We start from the raw sequence: 25,568 nt of genomic DNA, 5'->3' as shown, positions 1-25,568 counted from the left end.
TTGCACGATGTTCTTAAGCTCTTTAGGTCTCCTAATAATATTCAGTAAGCCATAGCTGCCAATTTTATTTCGTGCCAACATGTTGAGGTCATCCACGGCACTCTGTACCAGTTGTGGTGTGATGTACCTGGCGAGAAAGAAAGAGTGATTGGTTAATGCGGGCAGTTGAACGAATGTGTCTGGAAGCACAGTGCCTCACGTCCACTCTTCACGAAGTGCGTCCTTTCATCAGCTTCGTGAACGCCTTCAAACTAAAGCGGCACGTCATATTAGTATCCTCGATAGTAGGGGCAAGCTTTGAGGTTATATTCTTGTCATTTGCTACTATTGCCTTCTGTTATGCTGGTTTAGTTTATATGTCGGCAGGTGGTGCGGGAGTACATTTCATCAGGCCCAATTGAATTTTTCATTTTTAGGTTATGTAATCTCATCATCAACACCTTAATACTCAAATAGTCAGCCAGGTCGAGAGCTGAACTAGTTCGAACCTGTGTACTTCCAATCCGAATGTTGCTGGTTCGGTGCCAGCCAGCGGTAAATTTTCTGTTCGTCCATTCACGTTCTCTGTACATTCATTTCATTCATTATCTGCTAGTATTCTTTAAGGTTGTGTCAATCAAGAACAAGCCCCCGTAAATTACCTTCCTTTATGCCAACTTGTAGTCACACCAAGCTGCTTAGACAGCGCGCTCGTTGAAAAGAAAACATGGAGGTGACCCCAATTCATCTCTTAGGCGTCCGTAAGCGGCAACAGCGTAACAGCATTCGTGTGCCCCGGTGATATACCTTGGATTCTGCTGCGTTTCTCACGCGGCCGAAGCGGATATCGGAGATCATGTATAGGGAAACAAACGCGTGGTTGAGTTCTGGTCCATCAGTTGCTGCTAGTATGCATCAGCTATTCGCAATAAAAATTGTGAGCCCTTTCAGTGAGCTCATTCATTTATTTTCCATAATTATCGCGACAGTACATCTATGGCAATTTAAGTGACCTTATCCTCCAAAAGGATATGTACCCAATGTAACTCTCACGTAAAACCGTATCATTGACTTTCCAACTAATTTTTATTTTTTGAAACTATCTGAATATATTGATCGTAAGCAAGTCCTCCACAAGCATATTTCGAAGATGAACAATGATATTACTCGTTTGCCGTGCCACATGAGAGTGCTGTATTTACTCGAATAAAAAGCGAGATTAAAAGGCAAAACATTTTAGGGTCGAACAATGTCCGCCTATTAGTCATCGACGTAGTTTGGAGCCCGCTGGGGGCGGTGTGGTCTATTCAGTGCTGAAGTCCTAAAAAACCCAAAATAGCGCAAACCGCACCCCTTCACTGCGGCCTCCTCTCTCAGCAACTGCAGCAGTGCCCCTACAGCGTCCAGACAGACAAGGCCACGGCCGGGTTAGACTGCACCTGCACGCTCCCTTCTTACGGCCTTCGCAACGGGTGTAGTACATGCCTCTCGCCACTCCTTTGAGGGGGCGCTACAACACTGCCATCTTCCGCCACTCCGTACAGCAGGCCAATACATGAGTTCAGGCGCACTTCTCTACTCACCACGCGTTGAAAGTTGCTTAAAAATTGAAGACGCACAAATGGTTATGGCATTGCCCATATCTGATGAGGCTGCGCTTGAAACTATACACCTCTGAAGAGTACACTTTGCTGGCAGTGTCACAAGCACCGAAGTGCGCGCATGATCGTAGCCTCTTTGTGACAGAAACCGGCATACCACACACCTCTTACAAAATCGTCTGGGTACGTTGAATGCTTTCTTCGGTCACATTCTATTTGATGCAAAATAAACTGCGCCTTTTTCTCTCTATTCTGCGCATCTGTTGTGATTTTCTGAGCACATGCATGGTGCTTGCTTTCGCGATAATATTGGGACGCATTTTTTTCTTCTTTCAGCAATCGCTGCACTTCAACGCATTTTAATGATTATGCGAGACTTGGTAGCGCAATCGTCCTATCATCGTCTGGTATTGACGAGAACAATGAGCGCCAATGTTTATTGCTTGCGTGCAAACACTTGCCGCTTCTTGTACAGGGAAAGCGTCTTGTTAAGTTGCAACATCCAGATCTGTTTCGTTGGTCTCCGCTTCTCGCTTCCTTCATGTTTGATGAAGAGGCCAAACTCGCGAAACAAGATCTTTGCGAGGCTTCTATGCACTTTAAATCATGTAGGAAAGATAGTTCTCGAAAAGAGTAGGCACGCCCACAGTCAGGAATAAGTTTTTTGGTGTGGAACGCAGGCACATAGTCTTTATCGTGTAAGTGTCTGCTGCATACGACTTTCGGTGCAGACTTGTCGTCGATGATGAGGTTGTCTCTCACAGTAATCTTTCGCCACTTGCCGCACAGTTCAGTATGGTTTGGGAATTGGTGAGAAGGAACACCAGGTGCTTTCCCCGAACGAGACTTGCAATGCAGAACCACGGCAATCGAGCAGCCGTGACGAAACACATTAATACACCTTCACACAGCTAATATATATCCAAGTGCGTAATGCACGAACTGAAGGTTGTGCGACTGCCTCGTCGACTAAAAAAATTACTCTAGACTGAACAGTGACAAAGCACCGAATGAAATACAGCCGTGGTGGGTAAATACTAAAGTGAAGCAAGCCACACTAGAAATAAAAGGCAATTCACAACAACCGGCATGTAGCAATAAGCCACAAGAAAATTTATACAGATTTTTCAACATTGATAGATTGATATGTGGGGTTTAACGTCCCAAAACCACAATATGATTATGAGAGATGCCGTAGTGGAGGGCTCCGGATATATTGACCACCTGAGGTTCTTTAACGTGCACCCAAATCTGAGCACATGGGCCTACAACGTTTCTGCCTGCATCGGAAATGCTGCCTCCGCAGCCGGGATTCCATCCCGCGACCTGCGGATCAGCAGCCGAGTAACTTAGCCACTAGACCACCGCGGCGGGGTAGATTTTTCAGAAAAATAAAGCTGTTAGTTCTAATGTTGTTAGTTTCTATTACTAAACATGTTCGCCAACGAACTCGAAGGATGGCGCAGAACTGATTTCCACCAGAGTTTTAGTTACGCGGCAAGCGGCTTGCGAGCGTAAATAGCTGCGTACTTCGTTCTCACCACGGACGTGGCTTGCAGTACAAAGGAGTGCAAAAGCGCTTGGGGTCTTCGGAATCAATATTTCCATGTAGTATTAACATTTTGACATTGCACACCACCACTCTCTGTGCGTGCCGTCCGAAGACGTTATTCAGCAGCAAGAGCTCTCTCTCTCTCTTTTCTTTTACTTTATTTCTCTTTATACGCAGTTTTTTCGTATTTAGATATAATACAATGATTGATTGATTTGTGGGGTTTAACGTCCCAAAACCACCATATGATTATGGGAGACGCCGTAGTGGAGGGCTCCAGAAATTTCGACCACCTGGGGTTCTTTAACGTGCACCCAAATCTAAGCACACGGGCCTACAACATTTCCGCCTCCATCGGTTAGATATACAACAAACGTACGTGTTTAAGAGAGTTGCCAAGCTGCAGAGAGCAGCTATGAGCCCTGAAAACACTCCAAATGCATTTGGAAAAATAAAGAAAAATGGCTAGAAAAAGGATGGCGCGCTCGTTTTCAGTGAGCGACCTCTCTTAATTGCGACGTCGTTGCCCAACGACACCAAGATCCAGAAGTGTTTAGTACTCTCTGATTGCAGAACAGGTGCAGCATTGTACTTATATCTCTCTGATTGTTGCCAGTACTTTATGCCTTCTGAATCATGCCTCTCATTAGAAGATCCTTCCGTATTTTCACTGAGTTTCAGCTTGTATGATCTACAAGCACCACATCAAGCGGCAGGCCGTCTGGTAAATTACATTTCTTTTAGTAGGCGATCCTCCCTCTATTCTCGATTTCTTTAATAATTCCCCTTCCCCTCTTCGTCAAGAACCCTTATTCCATGGTTTCACATTGACAAACTTCCTTGTGCCGTGTGCGCGGCGCACAAGATGCAATGTCAGGGTCACTGCGCCCCTACCGCCGATGGGTGGCGAAACATACTGAGAAACTCTCCCATTGTATTCATGATGGGTGAGAAGGCCATTAGAAAAAAAGCGCGTGCAGGTGCAGTCTAGCCCGGCCATGACAAAGCAAACGAAAAAAACGCCACAGAGGAGAGACAAGAGGGCACTTGCACTACCAAGGCGCCCAAGAACGGGGGAGAGGAGGAACCTGCACGCCGACACAAATGGCGCTATTTTAGTTATTTTTGAAAACTTCACTCGGCGCCAGTGTCCTTGTATATGCTATTACAAATAGCAGAGTTGCGCGTACCTTTTTCCTGCGCCACTCGCACCGCTATTTGGTGAGCGCTGTCAAGTGGTAAAAAAAGACGTCAATTGTTCTTTTTTTGGATTTGAAGTTTATATTATGTTCAAACAGTAGTTGTTTATGTCGAAGGCACTTAAGGCTGATATGACTGCCTGACAATGTTCCCCCTCACCTACCCACAATTTGCTATTGAGTGGAAAGCCACAAAACGTGTGCAATTACAAGTATCAAATAATAAGGTCAAAATACAGGCCTACAGGCGTTTCAAACACAATAAGTAAAAGAGTTACATTCCTTACACACCAAAAATCATCTGTATCATGGAAATGTTTACACAAGTCCTGATGATCAATGCTACAAAAGTGTATAAAACAAATAAGAGGGAAAATAGAACAAGAGACGGCAATCTAATCATATAAAAAGGAGGATTAGGAGCTAAAAATGATAATCTCTTTAACTTTTATTTTCCAGAAGCCGTCTGTCGAATAGTTGTCTGGACTCATAAGGGCGATTACTCGGTTTTTATTCAGAAAATGTGACAATAAGTAGGCGAGAGCTTGGTTATTATATTTAGTTCGAAACATAGGCGTTCTGAGTCAATTGTGCCTCCAGTTATATTGTAAATGGTCAGATGACAATGAAGGGGACAGGATTTGGGGGTAACGTAAAATTTGCCTGTGTGTATGTATAGCGCGCTTTAGTTGAAATAACTGATCTTTTCTTATATATATTAAGCTTGAAGAAGGAAGGCGCTGTGCCGTCATTTCGCTTGAGATTGTCGATAGAACACACAGCTTTTTGTAAAATTAGTATTCCGTCGAAACTTGCTTGAGTAGGCTACCCAAATCAGGAGACAGTATGGCAAATCAGAGTGTGCAAGGGCATAATATAACACCAGTTTCAACTATTTAGGCACCACGGAGCTAAGATTACACAATATTGAGTTTACCTACACATATTGGCATGCATGGATCTTGTTTACGCAAGGTGTCCATTTCATAATTCCTTTAGAAAAAACAACTAAAAATTTGTAACTATAAGTCCGTTCAATAGCGCAGTTTTGAAATCTTGTACGAGCATTATGATCGTCAGGCTTATTACGGCTTTTGAAGATATTATATTCAGTTGTTGTTTTTTTCATCAAGTTGAAGTTCGTTTAGATGCAACCAGCGTGACAGTTCGGTTAGCCATCTGTTAGCTACATTTTTAAATTGAAGTGAATGTTGACCTGAAAAAAAATTACTCGTGTCGCACGCACAAAGAATTATGTCGGGAGTTCGCGGCATGTTCTTAATATCACTTTTGTAAAGAATAAAAAATAAGGGTCCTGGAATGAAGCTTGCTGCGGCAAAGCCAACTTTACGAGTGCGAAGGCGCAGAGCAGCTGTGAATGATGCTTGATGATAAATGTAACTTTGCCAGTGGTTCCCAGCATAATTGCGAGCGATAAAGCAGCTTACTGGGTTATCTGGTTGTGCATACTTATGATAAACAGCAAAAAAAAAACACTTCCACAAAAAGAAAACACCAGACTATTTCAGCAGCACTATTGCTATTGTTGTTCACCTTGTTTTCTTTCCGTGTTCATGTTCCTTATTTTTTTCTTCTTTTACCCCAAGTTACTTGAGTAACCCTGTTTTGGTAACAGTTACTGATCAGCAGGCTTAGGAGACCAAAATGCCCCCAACTGGCTGTCGAGCATACTAGCGAGAATTTTTTTTAAATGATCTGCAAGACAAATAATTTACACCTTCCGGCTAGGCGAGCAAAGGTCGTGAGAATGCAGAAAATAGTCGCACCGTTTTTCCTTGCAAGGTACCGCCAGGTGGCAAGTGAGCTTTTGAACTACTGACTCGTTGTTTTCATCAGAAAACTGTAGTGGTGATAACACCTCATAGTGCAAATAGTAAGTATAAAATACTTCAGTGAATGGAAACCTAAATGAAGAGCATGTCATAAAAGTTGAAAAAAAAGTCACATCTTTGCCCAAAGACAAAGCAATGAACGCGATAGCAACAAATTGCAAATTACGCACAGAATGGCGAGCAGATCGAAACCAGCCCCGCGTTTCTCACGCACAAATGACGCATGAAACATACTTACAGGTGCAGATAAACGCCAATAAGCATCTGAGTTGTTACTTCGCTGTGTCTGAGAGGCGCACCCTTTTCGCAAACGGAGGCTGTGGAACGATTTCAGAGACCATTTTGCGTCCTTTAATTACAATAGAATTGTTGGAGTGCATGCCCAACGCCAGCCAAGACGCATGATTCTCCCCACCAAAAGCTAAGAGTGCGTGAGAGATCGTCCACTCCCCTCCTGTCCGTGGGCCAAAGTACGCGTGAGAGATGAGCTGCCGCGCCCTCATTGCGTCATCTTGCTGATATTATTGAAAACACGATAGCCCCCCCTCCGAGATGCCCGCCAACAGTGGTAAGTGGTAGGTATAAGTAGGTTCGTTTGAACGTTTAAGGAGGTACCCCTCAGTGGCTCAGTGGTTAATGCCTCGCATTCACGACGCGCGGAGGTCCCACGTTCAATTCCGCGCACCGGAGTCCTCTTTCAGGATTTTATTTCTTGTGCTTTCATATATATAGATACGTGTACATATATGGTGCATGGCCTCGACGCTGACGCCCACGTCGACGCTGGCGGCGAAATCCAGCCTAGGGTGTCGATATAATTGCTATCGCAATAATAAAGCGTTGAATGTAGAAGTGCCTTTGAAAGTACAAATGCAGCTATACAGGAGGCGGGATGCAGTCGTGATTGCTATTCAAGGTTTTTCTTGCTAATGGCACGAGAAGATCTTGTGCCACCCTGTAATGCCAACACGACATTTTTTTACGACTACTATTCCGGCCAATCTACAAGTTGAAACAATAGCATATAAAAAGAAACATCTTTCTTGGGATCGAAGTATCATCAGTTGGCTGGGCGAAGCACGCATCTAAGACGGTGACATCTAACTTGACAAAAAAAAAACGCATGCACTGAGGTCTTTGTTCTCTCACCAGTGGTCGAAGGCAATCCCAGATTTGACCTTGACATACGCTTTTGCCTTTCTTTGGAACTGAATCCAGCTGTTCCGCTCAAAAGAGGGTCGAATCTTGCCGTCCACGATGATAACATCGCTGTAGTACAGATATTGGCAAATATGATCATTCGGGTACATGTTGTCAGTGACGGCGGTATGACCCACGGTGCATAACAGCTCCTTGACTGCAAATAAGTATAATTGTTTATTGGCCGCTTGCAACCGTCACTTATGAAGCATTCATTTTTTGATAAATGTAGGTAAAGAAGTTGGCCAGAATAAAGGTGATTTAAAGAGTGGCACATTATTTCAGGATGGTCGCCGACAGAACGCACCGCAAAATATACTAAACAATAAAGTAGCACACAAAAAAGACGCCTGTGTGCTGGGCGATATCAGTGCACGCTATTTAACGTCACAAGGCCTAAATTTTTGTAGCCCTCCACTACGGCGTCTTTCATAACCATAGCATGGTTTTAGGACGTCAAACGCAATTAACTATCTTTCTCTCTTTTCTATATTATTATTTATGGAGTTTAACATCCAAAAACGACGACATGTTCACGAGAGAAATCGAAGGGGAGGGCTCCGAAAATTTAGACCACCTGGTGATCTTCATCGTACACATAAATGTAAGCATACGGGCCGCATGCATGTTCACCTTCATCTGAAATGCGGCCGCGATTCAATCTCGCGACCTTTCGATAGTCGAGCGCCATATTTGCAAGACCACCGCAGCGGCTATTCGCTTTCTCTATGCACGTGTGAACGTGTATATGATTGTGTACGTGATGTATCCAACCCTAACGCTGACGCTATTGCATGTAATATTAATTATCGAAACGACTGGCGGCATGTAAACCATTACTCTCGTGCGCACGGGTAGCCGAAATCGAACGCGAAGGCACCGATGTAAAGGCAACGGTAGCAACGCCAATGCGGTGGCAGAAGGCATAGCAGTTAAGATTCGAAGCACATCGACTGTTCCTAGCTCCATAGCTTTTGTGCCACTTTTCCTATTGATCTCAGAAAATGTTGGTCTTTACCGTCTGTCAGCACAGTTATTAGCAAACGACCTTACGCACGTTTCTAGCGCGATGTAAATGATGCGTGGCTTACCTGCCGGGAAGCGAGATGTCGTGCTTGTCGTAGTAGTCGTAGTTGTAGTTGTCGTACTAGTCGTCGTGGTAGTCGTCGTGGTAGTCGTTGTGGTAGTCGTAGTTGTCGTTGTAGTTGTCGTAGTTGTCGTTGTGGTAGTAGTCGTGGTAGACGTAGTTGTCGTGGTGGTTGTGGTTGTCGTAGTCGTTGTGGTAGTCGTAGTTGTTGTGGTAGTAGTCGTGGTAGACGTAGTTGTCGTGGTGGTCGTCGTCGTCGTGGTAGTTGTAGTCGTGGTAGTTGAAGTAATAGTGGTTGTAGTCGTTGTGGAAGTCGTGGTTGTGGTAGTTGAAGTAGTAGTGGTCGTAGTCGTCGTGGTAGTCGTAGTCGTGGTTGTTGAAGTAGTAGTCGTCGTAGTCGTTGTGGTAGTCGTAGTCGTGGTAGTTGAAGTGGTAGTGGTCGTGGTAGTCGAAGTAGTCGTAGTCGTTGTGGTAGTCGTAGTCGTGGTGGTTGAAGTGGTAGTGGTCGTGGTAGTCGAAGTAGTTGTGGTAGTCGTGGTAGTCGTAGTTGTGGTTGTAGTCGTCGTCGACGTAGTTGTAGTTGATGTAGTTGTGGTTGTAGTCGTAGTCGTCGTGGTTGTCGTAGTAGTAGTCGTCGTGGTAGTCGTACTTGTCGTCGTAGTTGAAGTCGTCGTCGACGTAGTTGTGGATGTCGTAGTTGTAGTTGTCGTGGTAGTCGTAGTCGTCGTACTTGTCGTAGTAGTTGAAGTCGTTGACGTAGTTGTTGTCGTCGTGGTAGTCGTAGTTGTCGATGTGGTTGTCGTAGTAGTAGTCGTCATCGTCGTGCTTGTCGTCGTAATAGTGCTTGTCGTAGTAGTTGTTGGACTAGTCGTCGTGGTAGCCATTGTGGTCGTAGAGGTGGTTGTGGGGGTCTTAGTCCTTCTAGTAGTCGTCCTTTTCACGGTCGTTGTAGTCGTCGGAGCACCTGCGACATCACGCAAAAAAAAATACGTTATCACTCCATCCTTCGTCAAGCACATTATTTCTTTGTTATCTCGCTGGACATGTGTCATGGTGTACTCGTACACTTAAAAGGCCGCGAACGACTATGTTTGCCATTCACATCATGGGATCAGAGTATGGGATAGCCTGGCGTGGTTTAACCAGTGACTTCCAAAAATTTAAACACTAGGCAAGCGTTCATTCGTGAATAAAACTGATTCACCATACCTTGGAACGCATTCCAGCCGTAACGCACCTTACGTACACGTGCAATTATAACAAGCGGCTGCCTGGAATGTAGTGAAATGCTGCGCATTTCACTACATTCGAAATTATGCAGGACTTAGGGCGATGACTTTTAGTAAAAAAAAATTCTAAAATCACCAATCACCGAAACCTCATTTTAGTTCTTCAGCTTCACTACTCCGAACAGGGGGCATCAATACATATTTTAATTGAGCAGTATCATTTTAGCGAATGCTGTTTCAGCAAAGCTTTTAACACTGGTTTCACATAGCACTTTGTGTGGTGGCGTTGTTGGTACGATGACACAGGAAAAAAAGGAGTATGGTAAAGTGTTTGCGAAGAATTACATCGTAAGGAGGCCATGTTGGGCTGGATGATCAATCACTCGTTCTCAGATTCATACGGTTTCAAGTGCTGCTAAGACGGCCTTCAACTACACTACCGCCCTCATACGTCGCATATCCAAACCATTTGTGCACGCTTAACTCTCGTGATAGTTATGCGTGAACCATTCCGAAGCTTCGATTTCTTGAAGAAGGTTTCTTTAGAGCTCCACCGCATCTGATGAAAAAAACTGCTGCTTGACCCGAAGTATACGATTCTTTTGATTGTTCTTCTTTTTACCGAATTACGTCTGGTATTTACTATAGACCTCTGTTCTTTTTCTGAAAATTCGGCTTGAACATGCCTATTCAGTGTCATGGTTGAATTATGATCAGTAGCACAGACAAATTTTTATAGGCAGTGGGGGACAGTGGTTAGAGCATACTTTATACGTGCGTTCGTATATATGCCTGCGTATACATTCACACCCGAATGAAAAACATTATGAGGGGGGGGGGGGGGGCTCCCAGTTCTCTGTGGCTACGCTAGTACTATAGTAGTTTCATTATAAAAATACAGTTTCATGGCACGCAGCTATCTCATCAGGAAAATGCTTGCATGCGCCTTCGTATTCTTAGATAGCAATAAACATATTTCTATGTCTTATTTTCAACAGCCCCTCATTTGATGAAACGGACATATTAAATGTTTTTAAGTATATAATCTATTCCACCTATTGGTATTCGGTTCCATCTTTCCATCTATTGTGTACGCTGACTTTAAGAGCGCTGTGAGAAGGTGGCGGCCTTGCTTCTAGAGACAAATACTGATCATGAAGAAACAAATTTGACTGACGTATGATATTGGAGAGGAAAACACGTATATCGCATCTCCGGACGTGGGAAAGCGTTAGGACGCACGTGTGACGCAGGCAGCCCCACCGTACATGTGGCGTCGCATCACGACCATTCTGTGAACTTATAATAGGTGGACCAACGGCTCCCGTTAAGGAGCACTTGCTTGCGTTGGCGTTGAAATACACGAGGCAGGCGTTATCAAATACAAATGAAACCATTTCATTCATCTTCTGAAGTATTTAGACGTTTAGAAAAGACAGCAGTAGTAATGACTAGCGTAGCCAAAGGGGCGGAGGGTCCGACGAACGTCTGATCCTATGAACCACAGCTTAGTCAAGCTGCGAAAACGCGGCTTTTTTTTTTCTCCGGTTGCCTATATTCGCAGTGACAATGCATTGTATTGTTTGCAACGAATATAAAACTGACTGGCTTGACTTGACCGATCGACGAACCAACTGACCGGACTGAGTCCCCCAACCCCATAGTTTTCTTTTTTTTTTTGAACAAGCAGCTGCAGTAGGGTGACGAAAAAATATGAGTTGTAGTAGTAAAAGTAGTAGTAGTCGTCGTGGTAGTCGTACTTGTCGTCGTAGTTGAAGTCGTCGTCGACGTAGTTGTGGATGTCGTAGTTGTAGTTGTCGTGGTAGTCGTAGTCGTCGTACTTGTCGTAGTAGTTGAAGTCGTTGACGTAGTTGTCGTCGTGGTAGTCGTAGTTGTCGATGTGGTTGTCGTAGTAGTAGTCGTCATCGTCGTGCTTGTCGTCGTAATAGTGCTTGTCGTAGTAGTTGTTGGACTAGTCGTGGTAGCCATTGTGGTCGTAGTGGTGGTTGTGGGGGTCGTAGTCCTTCTAGTAGTCGTCCTTTTCGCGGTCGTTGTAGTCGTCGGAGCACCTGCGATATCGCGCAAAAATACGTGATCACTCCATCCATCGTCAAGCACATTATATTCTTTGTTCTCTCGCTGGACATGTGCCATGGTGTACTCGTACACTTAGAAGGCCGCGAACGACTATGTTTGCCATTCACATCATGGGACCAGAGTATGGGCTCTCCTGGCGTGGTTTAACCAGTAACTTCAGAAAATAGAAAGACTGGGCAAGCATTCATTCATGAATAAAACTGTTTCACCATACCTTGGAACGCATTCTAGCCGTAACGCACCTTACTTGTGCAGTTATAACAAGCGGCTGTTTCAAATGTAGTGAAATGCTGCGCATTTTCTTAATAGCGTACTGATTGAAAATAGGCAGCACTTAAGGCGATGACTTTTAGGAAAAAAATATTTTCTGAAGATCACAGATCACCGAAACCTGATTTTGGTTCTTCAGATTTACTACTCCGCACAGTAAGCATCAATACATATTTTAATTGAGTAGTATCGCTTTAGCGAATGCTGTTTCGGCAAAGATTTAAACACAGGTTTCACATTGCACTTTATGTGGTGGCATTTTCGTTATAATGACACAGGAAAAAAGAGTATGGTGAAGTGTTTGAGAATAATTAAATGGTAAGAAGGCCATGTTGGGCCGGATGATAATTCATTCGTTCTCAGATTCATACGGTATCAAGTGCTGCTAAGACGACCTTCAACTACACCACTGCACTCATACGTCGCATATCCAAATCATTTGTGCACGCTTAGCTCTCATAGTACTGATGTGTGAATCATTCCTAAGTTTCGATTTCTTGACGTAGGTCTTTTTGACGCTCCACTGCATCTGATGAAAAAGAAACTGCTGCTTGACCAGAAGTATATGATTATTTCAATTGTTCTTTTTCCGAATTACGTCTGGTATTTACTATAGACCTCTGTTCTTTTTCTGAAAATTTGGCTTGAACATGCCTATTCAGGGTCATGGTTGAATTATGATGAGTAGCGCAGACAAATTTTTATGGGCAGTGGGGGACAGTGGTTAGAGCATACTTTATAGGTACGTTCGTGAGTTCGTATATATGCCTGCGTATACATGCACACCATGTGGGAGGTCGATCAGCTTGCTCTCTGTAGTATACAAGCTATTTACAAAGGTAATTGCTAACAGAGTAAAGAAAACATTAGAATTCAATCAACCAAAGGAACAAGCAGGATTTCGAACAGGCTACTCAACAATTGACCACATTCATACTATCAATCAGGTAATAGAGAAATGCTCAGAGTATAACCAACCACTATACATAGCCTTCATAGATTACGAGAAGGCGTTTGATTCAGTAGAAATATCAGCCGTCATGCAAACACTGCGGAATCAGGGCGTAGATGAAGTATATATAAACATTCTGGAAGAAATCTACAGGGGATCAACTGCTACCATAGTGCTTCATAGAGAAAGCAACAGAATACCAATCAAGAAGGGTGTAAGGCAGGGGGACACAATTTCCCCAATGCTGTTTACCGCGTGCTTACAGGAGGTTTTCAGAAGCCTAGAATGGGAACAGTTAGGGATAAGAGTCAATGGAGAATACCTTAGTAACCTGCGCTTCGCCGATGACATTGCATTGCTGAGTAACTCGGGGGACGAATTGCAACTCATGATTACGGAGTTAGACAAGGAGAGCAGAAAAGTGGGTCTTAAAATTAATCTGCAGAAAACGAAAGTAATGTACAACAACCTCGGCAAAGAGCAGCGCTTCGAGATAGGTAATAGTGCACTTGAAGCTGTAAAAGACTATGTCTACTTAGGGCAGGTAATAACCGCAGAGCCGAACCACGAGATTGAAGTAACTAGAAGAATAAGAATGGGGTGGAGCACATTCGGCAAGCACTCTCAAATTATGACAGGTAGATTGCCACTATCCCTCAAGAGGAAGGTATATAACAGCTGTATCTTGCCGGTACTTAGCTACGGAGCAGAAACCTGGAGACTTACAAAGAGGGTTCAGCTTAAATTGAGGACGACGCAGCGAGCAATGGAAAGAAAAATGGTAGGTGTAACCTTAAGAGACAAGAAGAGAGCAGAGTGGATTAGGGAACAAACGGGGGTTAAGGATATCATAGCTGAAATCAAGAAGAAGAAATGGACATGGGCAGGGCATGTAGCGCGTAGACAGGATAACCGCTGGTCATTAAGGGTAACTGACTGGATTCCCAGAGAAGGGAAGCGGGTTAGGGGGAGACAGAAAGTTAGGTGGGCAGATGAGATTAAGAAGTTTGCGGGTATAAATTGGAAGCAGCAAGCACAGGACCGGGTTAACTGGCGGAACATGGGAGAGGCCTTTGTCCTGCAGTGGACGTAGTCAGGCTGATGATGATGATGATGATGACATGCACACCAGATAGAAAAACTTCAGAGGGGGGGAACTCCCAGTTCCCTCTTGCTACGCTAGTGCTATAGTAGTTTTATTATAGCAATACAGTTTTATGGCACGCAACTATTTCATCTGGATAATGCTTGCATGCGCCTTCACATTCTTAGAAAGGAATAAACTTATTTCTGTGTCTGGTTTTCAACAGCCGCTCATTTGATGAAACGGACAGCTGCAATTTTTTTTATATACTTTATTCTACCGATTGGTATTCGGTTCCATCTTTCGATCGATTGTGTGCGCTGACTTTAAGAGCGCTGTGAGAATGTGGCGTCCTTGCTTCTACAGACAAAAACTGATCATGAAGAAACAAATCTGACTGACGTATTACATTTGAGAGTAAAACACGTTTATCGTATCTCCGCCCGTGCGAAAGTGCTAAAACGCACCTGTGACGCAGGCAGCCCTACCGTACATGTGGCGTCGCATCACGACCATTCTCTGAACTTATAATAGGCAGACCAACGACTCCAGTTAAGGAGTGCTTGATTGCACTGGCATTTAAATACACAAGGCAGGCGTTATCAAATATAAATGAAACCAATTCATTCTTCTTCTGAAGTATTTAGACGTTTAGAAAAAACAGCAGTAGTAATTACTAGCGTAGCCAAAGGGGCGGAGGGTCCGACGAACATCTGATCCTCTGAACCAGAACACAGTCAAGCTGCGAAAACGCTGCTTTTTTTAGATGCGGAAGCATCTTATACTCGCGCCTTGTAGTGCGCCGTCCGCGCCGTCCGCGCCGTCCGCACCGCTTCTCGAACATTCAACAGCTGACGCGCGCGCATGCGCCGTCGCGCCGTCGCCCACTCTTCCACCATCTGTGCATCCCTTCCTCCTCTACACACCGCGCGTGCTTCACTCCTCCACCATCTGTGCACCCTTCCTCCTCTACACACCGCGTTCGACATCTACAATTCTCCTGATTCTCCAGTGGACGCGCATGTGGCGTCGCGCTTCGAGACCATTCAACAGCTGACAGTGCATGCGCCGTCGAGCTGTATATATACTCAAGGTCGGCGCTCGCTCGCTCAGTTGCCGCTCGTCGGTTGGTTTGTACGGCGCGTCGACGTCCAAGGTCGCGGTGAAATGAATTCCAACGAATCCACAAACACAATGATCGACGTCCCTTCGACCAGCGCCGCCCTTTCGCATACGTGTGTACGTGTTCACTCATTTAACACCCCCTCCTACAACCACGTTAACCAATTTAGCCATCGACCCAAGTAAGTCGCAATTTAACACCCCATTTCACAACCACGTTAACCAATTTAGCCATCGACACAAGTAAGTCGCACTTTAACACCCCGTTAACCAATTATATGCTCCGCATCCTCCTCAGTGTTCCCCCGAGGGAAGCTGCGGGCAATTTTTTTTCTTCGGTTGCCTATATTCGCAAAGACAATGTATTTTATTGATTGCAACGAAAATAAAACTGACTGACTTCGCTTGACCGATCGCCGATCACCGAACCAACTGACCGGACTGAGGCCTCCAACCCCACAATTTTCCTATTTTTTGGAACAAACAACTGCAGTAGGAGGACTAAGAAAGACGAGAGCGGTTCATGGTATTAAGAAGCGCTTTGCACCTGTGTTATTTTATGAGGCCTATCCAGGGTGCCATGCCCCCTAAGTTTGCGGGCGAAGCATCTTTCTTTCTAATTATTCGAGCACGCACTGAGTCAACGTAACTTTCTTGCTTCGACATTCATGTCACCCTGCGAGCGGCGACGCTTCGCCAGTTTGGTAATAAGGCTGCACATTCAGACCTGTGAAAGGCATCATCTGGTAATCTCCGCTGAAAACGTCCTCAACGTCATGTATTATTATAGCAAGTGAAATCGGTTGTCAGCACACAGTTTCAGCTTACAATCTTCAATACTGAAGCCGTTGTTTATTGATCGATATATATGCATTACTGACATCATCATCATCCTAATGTTTAAGCTGTGAAATATCACGTTATGGTCATTTCGTTACATTGAGGTGTTATTAATGGCGGTGGTTGGCTTTTATGAATACCTCTGAGCCAAAATGTCTAAACAAGAGTAGTTGAAATTTCAAAATGACAGCTTTTTTGCAATTATCAGAATAGCCACTCGCATTAGCCATAGTAACCACACGTAACGAAACTTTTTTTTACAGGCGTAACACTCTGTCGATGAACAATCTTTTTCATCGACAACGAACACACCTGTGGTTGGCTTAGTTGTCACGGGCGGACGCGTGGGCAGAGGAGTTGTGGTAACGGGCTTTGGTGAAGAAGGCGTTGATGCAGGCGTTGGCCGTGTGATTGGCTGGCGCGGTTGGCCCATTTTGAAGATCGGATCCGTGAGGTAAGTCTGCTTCGTGAGATCCGTAGAACGTCCGCCGCCGCCGCCACCATCACCGTCACCCTTATCGTCAGCTGCACACAAGTTGACAAGGCGAATAAACAATGTGTGTGTGTGTGTGTGTGTGTGTGTGTGTGTGTGTGTGTGTGTGTGTGTGTGTGTGTGTGTGTGTGTGTGTGTGTGTGTGTGTGTGTGTGTGTGTGTGTGTGTGTGTGTGTGTGTGTGTGTGTGTGTGTGTGTGTGTGTGTGTGTGTGTGTGTGTGTGTGTGTGTGTGTGTGTGCGTGCGTGTGTGTGCGTGTGCGTGTGCGTGTGCGTGTGTGTGGGGGGGAGAGGGGGGGAGAGTCAAGCGCGCGCATCACTCTTGATAGTTGGCTGGCTGATGAATGTCTGAATAAGTGGCTACGGGGCACAAATCTTCGTCTTGTCATTAATTTACGCTACTAAAATTGCTACGCAATGAGCTCTCGACACAAAAAATGAATTCGCATTTCCTCACAATTTTCTTCTGCGAGGTGTGGTCAATTTTTGTTATCATTTTGAAATGGCCCTGAAACAAGTTTTCAAGTAGCCATGAAATGAATTCCCTAGAAAAGCTTATTCCCTCACAAATTTAACGCCGAAAAACGTTTAGGAATTGATCCAGTGCCAGTGAAGTTCAAAGCTTTGCCGCTTGCTGCAATTGCATTTTTTTTCTTCTTTCGTTCCGACGAAAGCGATGTAAGCTAAGCAGGGATGGATGGAAGGCGCATAAAACTACGTCAAGCGCGCCTAGTGACCTTGAACACTTTTAAAAGAGAAGCATTTTTTTTGCGTACTTCGGGGACATTAAGCGTATCGACCTATCTATCCAGCCGCCTATGACTTTTAGCTCTCCTGTCCGTTTCGATAATGGTATCAATACCAAATGGTGGTATGGCATAACATGACTGTATGAAGTACGTATTTGACTAGTCACACCATAAAAATCATACATGTATGTCATGAATTCATCATTTACATTTCATGTTCCTGCTGCTCTTGCGGTGGTTTCGTTCACATGGCATGTTACAAAACTAGTATGGGGTCACATGATTGCATGGCTAACACAAGCGACAGACCCTAACATGAAAACCATGACATGCGCGTCATGTAACTACATGATACATGCCATGCTCATAATGCGCTCGCGGCCGTTTCGCCAGCGTGACATATACCAAATTTGGTATTACGGTACGTGAATGGGTGACGAAGGTATGTGACTGGTGCAAACATGATTAACACGAGATGCATGTCATGTAACATCACTACATGACACACTCATGATGCGCTGGCGGCTGTTTTTCTAGCCTCATACCAAATTTGGTATTGCGGGCCCTGAATGAATGGTGTGATAGTGGTGCAAACAAAATAAACATGAGATGCGTGTCATGTAACAACAAAACTGCATGCTACGCTCATGTTGCGCTCGCGGCCGTTTCGGTAGCTTCCTTTATGCCAAATTTGGTATTACGTGACGTCAATGGATGACGAAGGTATGTGACTGGTGCAAACATGATAATCATGAGATGCGTATCATGTGAGAAAATGACTACATGCCACAGTCAATGCGTCTATACCTTTCAACGGGACGCGCTGCACGTGCTCGCCAGCGGTCATTTCGTCTGCCATTTACTCGCAGGCACCCGCCGCGCTGCGTTGCTTTGATGCAAGCGTGTTTCAGCGCGTCCGGCATCCATCCGTCACGAAAAAAGGGAAACGCAGTGTTGGCTGGGTAACGCATCGGCTCGAAATGCAGCATGTCGCATTTTGCGCTGGTTGCTGTCGAGCCGCGCCGGTGGACGCTGGTCGTGCTGGTCGAGCCTGGCGTCAGACTATAGAGTGCTCGCGTTTTGCTAACGTAGCGTCGGTGTGCCCATCGTGCGCGCGCGTCACCGGTACATTGAAGTGTATTGGGCCCTTCATTATGTGCTCGTGGCCGTTTTGCTAGCTCCACATATACCAAATTTCGTGTTACTGACGTCAATGAATGACGAAATATATTACTGGTGCAAACATGATAATACTGACACGCATGTCATTTAGGAACATGACAACATACCACGCTCATAGCGTGCTCGCGGCTGTTCCGCTAGCACCACATATACTAAATTTGGTATCACGTGACTTTAATAGATGACGAATGTGAGCGACACATCCAAACACGATAATCATGACACGGAAGTCGTGTACGGGATCATATACCTCGACCTCGTAACGTTGTGCTGACTTTAAAGTTACATATCAACCTTTCTCATTCGTGCTTCGCATATGATTGATTCCCACTGTACGTGAGATCTGCTAATTCGTTTATTTTTTTTTTTTTTGCCTTGAATGGGCGGCATTATCAGTGGGATCGCGCGAGTACGCGTGGACAACTCGTGGCCTCCCACGGCGATCTCTAGCGACCGAGGGCCCAATGCTGAAATCAGCCAATGGCTGATAGATGGCCTTTCTAGGAGTGGTCCTTCAGCGTCTTACGTCATTTGTCGATAAAAGAGAAAGTAATTTTCAGCTGACTTTGATAATGTATTGTGCATTCCAGGCCGCGTGCTGCGCTATAATATTTGACTCGCATGTTGTTGGGAGCTTTTACTACCGATCGGCAGCGTTTTCTGATCCTGCTCAAAAAGCGTTGCAGGGTTCTTTGATATCGGGAACACGTATGTGAACCTTCAATGGCACGTGTCTACAGGGACACAAGCCTCAGCAATTATAAAAATATGAAATAATTTCTTATCGTTTCTTTGAAGGTCTTTTGCCACCCGGCAAAATATTTTCACTTTAGCAGTTCAAATCGAACTGATTTTTCAACATGTTTGAAGACGTTCTAAGCGTTCGCACAACTTCGCTTCACAGAGGGCAAGATAGCGACCGTAAACTGAGTTACAAGGGCGAACTCGTCATATCATGAACCGATCGCCTTGAGTTGCAAAATTATCTCAAAGTCTCTTTGTCTTCCTGTCAACAGGTGGCGGCTCTGGCAAACGTTACTCGGCCTTGCGATGTCAAATAAGTTTAACGTTTCTTGAGACGCATTGATATAGTCATGGAAGCAACCTGGAGACCTACAAAGAGGGTTCGGTTTAAATGGACGACGACGACGCGAGCGATGGAATGGAATAATGATAGGTGTAACCTTAAGACAAGAAGAGAACAGAGTGGGCCAGGGAACAAGCCGGAGTTCAGGATACGATAGTTGAAATCAAGAAGAAGAAACGAACGTGGGCCGGGCACGTAGCACGTAGACAGGATACCTTCTGGTCATTAAGGGCAACAGCTTGGATTCCCAAAGAATACAAACGAAGGAAGGGGAGGCAGAAAGTTAGGTGGGCCGGTGAGTATAAAATGTCAAACGGTGGGTGGCATACTTTTCTTCTTCTTCTGGCACGACACACTTAGGACATAAGCTAGTAGTGGGTAGTCTGCTGAGTAGAAAGAAGAAAGATTTGGAACAATGGCAGAGATGTGAAGCGCGCTGTGTTATCGGAACCGCGTTTCAGAGTGCTATATTTATTGGTGACCCGGACTACGAACGCGACCTTCCATGGAGCAGCGTGAACATCTCGACAGCCTCAGCCCTGGTACCGCTGCCACTGCATCCGGCCATGTACCCTCTTCGGGTGTTGTTGGAAGTACTACTACCATGACGCTACCACAGCTGTGGCTTGCCGATCCCTCCTTATGGTTCATTCAAGTCGAGAACAAGTTCCGCATTCATCGCATCACGTCTGACGTTCGCAAGCATGAGCTCATCGTTGAAGCGTTGCCGCCACAGGCAATGGAACCACAGGCAATACAGGAACCTGTATTCAAACTCGTTTTTTGTTAAAACTATTAACGAATGGAATTGTTTGACATCTAAGCAAGTGTGCAGTGTTAATGAAGATGTATTTTTTTCAACTTTGTAACCCCCCTGCGGTAACGCCTCTGGCAAAGCGGGGATATGTATGAATAAAGAATAAAGAATAAAGAATAAATGGCCGAAATACGCGACATCCTCGTGGGCCTGCCTGGTGACACTCCATATACGACAGATTGTGAGAAGAGCCTGCACCACTACTTTATCGCAGGTTCCATAAGACAGTCAAACAGGCTCTTCTTCACCGACTCGTTCCGCCTAAGCATCGGCGCATTCAGCAACTTCTGTGCAACGAAGAGCTCGGGGACCACCGTCCCCCACAGTTTCTACGTCACCTGCAGCACCTGCTTGGGGACCAGCCGGACGGCTCGGAAACATCCATACTACGTGAGTTGTTTTTACAGCGTCTGCCACCTACCATGCGAATGGCTCTTGTCTCAGCTCAGGATAAGCCGCTGTCGTAGCTGGCAGAAATGGCCGACGACATGATGGACGTTGCTCTGGCAGTCATAAACGCTGCCCACACCTCTCCGATTTCCGAAGCAGATTCCCTTCGAGAAACGGTGAAAAAACTCGCAGCTGAAGTCACCGACTTGCGTCTACAATTACTGAGCATTCGCAACTTAAATGACCAGCCTCGTCCACATAGACCATCTCTCACGTCGGCTGCCCCGCAACGGCCCCTTCACCAGCCCGAGCACTGCTTTTCACCGCAGAACACATGCTGTTATCACCGGCGTTTTCATGCCGCGGCTTGCAGATGTGTGCCACTTTGCTCATGGCGCATCGGAAACGTTCCGATCGATCGTCGATAACAGCGGCGGGCGATCAAGGCCAAGCATCAAGCCGCCTCTTCCACATCACCGACAGAACTACAGGTCTGCGCTTGCTGGTGGACACTGGAGCAGAAGTCAGCATAATTCCAGCGTCCAAAACTGACCGGCGTCTTCGCGAGAAGTCAACTTCTTTGCAAGTGATCAATTCTTCGGTCATCGCAACTTACGGACAGAATTCTCTGACCCTTGATCTGGGTCTTAAGATGAAACTGCAGTGGTTATTTCGGATAACAGACGTACGCTACGCAATCTTAGGCGCCGATTTCTTAAGGCATTTTCATCTCCTCGTGGATATGAACCGGTGTCGCCTGGTGGATAGACATACCGGCTTATCGGTCAATGGTTTTCGGTCACGCGCTACGACCCTAATCACCACTTTCGTGAAACCGCCCACGTCACCATATACAGCCCTGCTCAAAGAGTTTCCGGAGATTACAACGCAGTCTCCCATGGATAAGACCCCCAAGCACACTGTGACCCACTGCATCGTTACCACCGGACCACCGGTTCATGGCCGCCCTCACCGACTTGGCCCTGATAAACTTATAATTGCTCGCAACGAGTTTGAGCATATGTTACAGTTGCAAATCATTCATTCGTCCGTCATCAAGCCCGTGGTCATCGGCGCTACACATGGTTCCTAAGAAGAACAATGACTGGCGGCCCTGTGGTGATTATCGGGCTTTCAATGCAGTCACCGTTCCAGATCGATACCCGCTACCCAATATTCAGGACTGTACTGCCTTTTTAACCGGCACAACTGTATACTGGAAGATTAATCTTGGGAAAGCTTACCACCAGATCCCCGTTGAGCCTTCTGACATTCCCAAAACTGCAATAATTTTCCATTTGGGCTCTATGAGTATTTACTAATGCCTTTCGGTTTGAGAAACGCAGCTCAGACATTTCGGCGTTTTATAGACGAAGTCACAAGAAGCTTACCGTTTTGTTTCGCCTATATCGACGATATTCTCGTTGCCAGCAAGGACGCTGAAACGCAGAAGGCACATTTATCAGCTTTTCACTCGACTGCGTGATAACGACCTTGCCATCAATGTAGAAAAGTGTCAGTTTGGAGTCTCGGAGATACCATTCCTCGGACATCAGATCACTAAAGATGGCATCACTCTACCTGACAAATTTCAAGCCATCCTCGAGTACCCGCCTCCCACCTCCATACGCAATCTACGACGTTTTCTCAGACTCGTCAATTTTTATCGCCGCTTCATCCCTACATGCTCTACACTGCTGCAGCCTCTGGAAGCACTACTCTCAACTTTGCAAGCCGAGTCAGCCGCACTTCCCTGGGACACGGTCACGGATCATGCTCTTGCCGCCGTTTAGACCGAACTCGCCCAGGCCACCCTCCTGCACCACCTTTCACCAACTGCTCCCACTAGCCTCATGGTGAACGCTTCTTCAGAAGCAGTTGGGGCCGCTCTTCATCAATAAAACAATGGTGCATGGGCTTCAATTTCCTTCTTTTACCGCAATTTATGCGACACTTAGCGCCGATATAGTACTTTCGGACGGGAGCTCCTCGCGGCCTACCTTGCGGTGAAGCATTTCAGGTACTTCCTTGAAGGGCGACAATTTGCCATTCATACCCACCACAAGCCCCTTGTTTCGTCTTTACGTTCCTGCAGTGCCACGCACACTCCTAGAGAACTTCGACACCTTGCTTTCATTGCCGAATTCACCAAAGACATACGTTATGTAAAAGACAGCTCTAACAGTGCAGCGGACGCTCTCAGTCGTATTACCATCAATGCCACGACAGGCACCACCAACCTTTCATTGTCCTCGCTCGTGGAGGCACTGGCATTAGACGATGAGCTTCCACGACTGCGATCCTCTACTTCCCTTTGGTTGGAACAAGTCAACTTCCCCAACGACGACGTTACGCTCTGGTGCGATGATTCACACAACTGCACTCGTAGCTATGTTCCTTCACAGCTTCGTCGTGCTGTTTTTGACATCCTCCCCTCCATCTGCCATCCAGGCGTAAGAGCTACGCAACATCTGGTCACTGAACGCTATGCCTGGCCGTGCATACACGCTAACATTCGTGACTGGGTTTGCACTTGCAGAGCATGTCAGCGTATCAAGGTGCAACAGCACACCAAGCCTCCACCGGGAAAATTCCCTCTCTCTGATGCACGTTTCGACACCATTCGTTTGGACATTGTCGGGCCATTACCTCCATGTCGGGGAAATACGTATTTGCTTACGTGTATTGACAGGTACACCAGGTGGCCTGAAGCAGCTCCAATGCCTGATATCACGGCAGAAACAGCTGCTCGTACCTTTCTTGCTACCTTGATTACCCGTTTCGGTGTACCATCAACGGTGACTACTGATCGAGGTAGACAGTTTGAGTCCGCGCTTTTCACCTCTGTCACATCTCTACTTGGTTGTGGGCGTATTCGCACAAATGCGTATCATCCAGCATCAAATGACTTAGTGGAGAGACTCCACCATCATCTGAAAGCAGCACTCGCCTCACAGCCTCACGCCGAATATTGAGTATCACACCTCCCCATCGTGCTTCTCGGCCTGCGTTAAACACTACGGCCACAACTTGCCTGCTCTGTAGCCGAGATGGTTTATGGCTGCACACTCCGTTTGCCTGGTGACCTCGTCATCCCCGTTACTACACAGAGTGTTTCAGTGTTTCGGATCCATCTTCTTTCGTCCAGCGTCTGCGGATCTTCACGCAAAACTTGAGCCCATCACCAACATCAGCTCACACTAAGGACGACGTTTTTCTGCCGGCAAACCTACAGACATCTTCACACGTTTTTGTTCGTGTCGATGCGTCTCACCGTGCTCTTCAGCCTCGCTATGACGGTCCTTCCCCAGTCATCAAGCGTTCTGAACATCATTTTACAACCCTGCGTAATGGGCATGAAGACACAGTTAGCATTGGAAGGATCAAGCCGGCACCCATTCTGACAAGCTCCGTCCGATATTTTTTTTTCTTCAACTGCCCACGGCCACTTGTCTGCAGGGGGGCCTATCTGCGGCATACTTTTTTCTTCTTCTGGCACGACACACTTGGGACATAAGCTAGTAGTGGGTAGTCTGCAGAAGAGAAAGAAGAAGGAGTTGGAACAATGGCGGAGATGCATTAATAAACCGCGCTGTGTTATCGGAACCGCGTTTCAGAGTGCTATAGGTGTAACGTGACCGCGGAAAGCACAACACTGTGTCAATTGGTGTTTCATGGGAGCGGCCTTTCCCTGTAGTGCGCGTAGTCAGGATGATGATGATGATGATGATGATGATGATGATGATGATGATGATGATGATGATGATGATGATGATGAGACATAGATAGCGTCTGCGCGATGCGCGAAGTGCGAGAATATGAGCGTACGCATGTAATCCCACAATAGCACCCGTATTAAATGCGAAGCAATTCTTAGCGAACTTTGGTGATTTTGAGCGTATCTATCTATCTTGTAGTAAGCGAGACAGACACAACACCCGTTCGTTGGGCAAGCTGTTCTATTCTGCCTCCTCTTCCTCCCTTTCTAGCCCATGGCCCACAGCTGCCACGCCGCTCTTCGTTACATTCAGCCCCACTGCGGACCTGACAACAAAAAAAAAGAAATTACAGTCCATTGTACCTGCAGCGGTCCGACTGCTTTTTTCAAGCGCGACACATGCACGGCAAAGTTGTTTTTGACACCCTCCACTCAAGCTGCCATCCAGGCGTAAGAGCTAGGCAACATCTGGTCACTGAACGCTATGCCTGGCCGTGCATACACGCTAACATTCATGAATGTGTTCGCACTTGCAGAGCATGTCAGCGTATTAAGGTGCAATGGCACACCAAGCCTTTTGCGTTTATCCAGAGTAAAGTTCGCATCTGAGGTGTTCACACGCCAGGTATTTTCTTTTACACGCTGAGTAATTATGAATGGCCTGTCGATTTTAGGGAGTAGCTTCTTGCCAGGCCCGCTGGTGCCCCTTTGCACCCAGACCTCGTCCCCGATGTTGTAAGCAGGAGAGGGTCTACGGCGTCTGTCATAGTGGCGCTTTTGATTTTCTTGTGCGTAGGTGGCTTTCTTGATCGCCTCAGTTCGGATCTTCTGACAGGCCGCTTTGCGATCGTTGGCACGTGGAATTACAATGGGAGCATCCAGACTGAGGACCGCTTTCAGCTGTGGTAGTTTCCCACACACAATTTCGTAGGGCGTTTCCCCGGTAGACGTCTGCAGTGCCGTGTTAATCGCAAAAGCGGCTGACGGAAGGTGGACGTCCCACTCGGCCTCTCCTCTTGTCCCTGCCTTCGTATATGGAGCGAGTCGTGTCTGGATGTTCTGGTTTGTT

The 25,568-nt window shown here is 46.1% G+C and overlaps 1 protein-coding gene across 1 annotated transcript; it reads right to left on the bottom strand.

The window, feature by feature from the left end:
- Window positions 1–23,436, bottom strand: LOC119168584 (uncharacterized). Its single transcript, XM_075888255.1, has 5 exons — window positions 23,431–23,436; window positions 11,340–11,672; window positions 8,476–9,335; window positions 7,334–7,541; window positions 1–127 (listed from the first exon to the last, which is right to left on the bottom strand). The coding sequence occupies exons 1-3, from the start codon at window positions 23,434–23,436 to the stop codon at window positions 8,532–8,534; spliced, it is 1,143 nt and encodes a 380-aa protein (XP_075744370.1). The 3' UTR covers window positions 1–127; window positions 7,334–7,541; window positions 8,476–8,531.
- Between the last annotated feature and the right edge of the window lie 2,132 nt (window positions 23,437–25,568).

The sequence above is a fragment of the Rhipicephalus microplus genome, chromosome 3 (assembly GCF_043290135.1).
Source record: "Rhipicephalus microplus isolate Deutch F79 chromosome 3, USDA_Rmic, whole genome shotgun sequence".
Lineage (NCBI taxonomy): Eukaryota > Metazoa > Arthropoda > Arachnida > Ixodida > Ixodidae > Rhipicephalus > Rhipicephalus microplus.
This window is presented reverse-complemented; position numbering and strand designations above follow the sequence as displayed.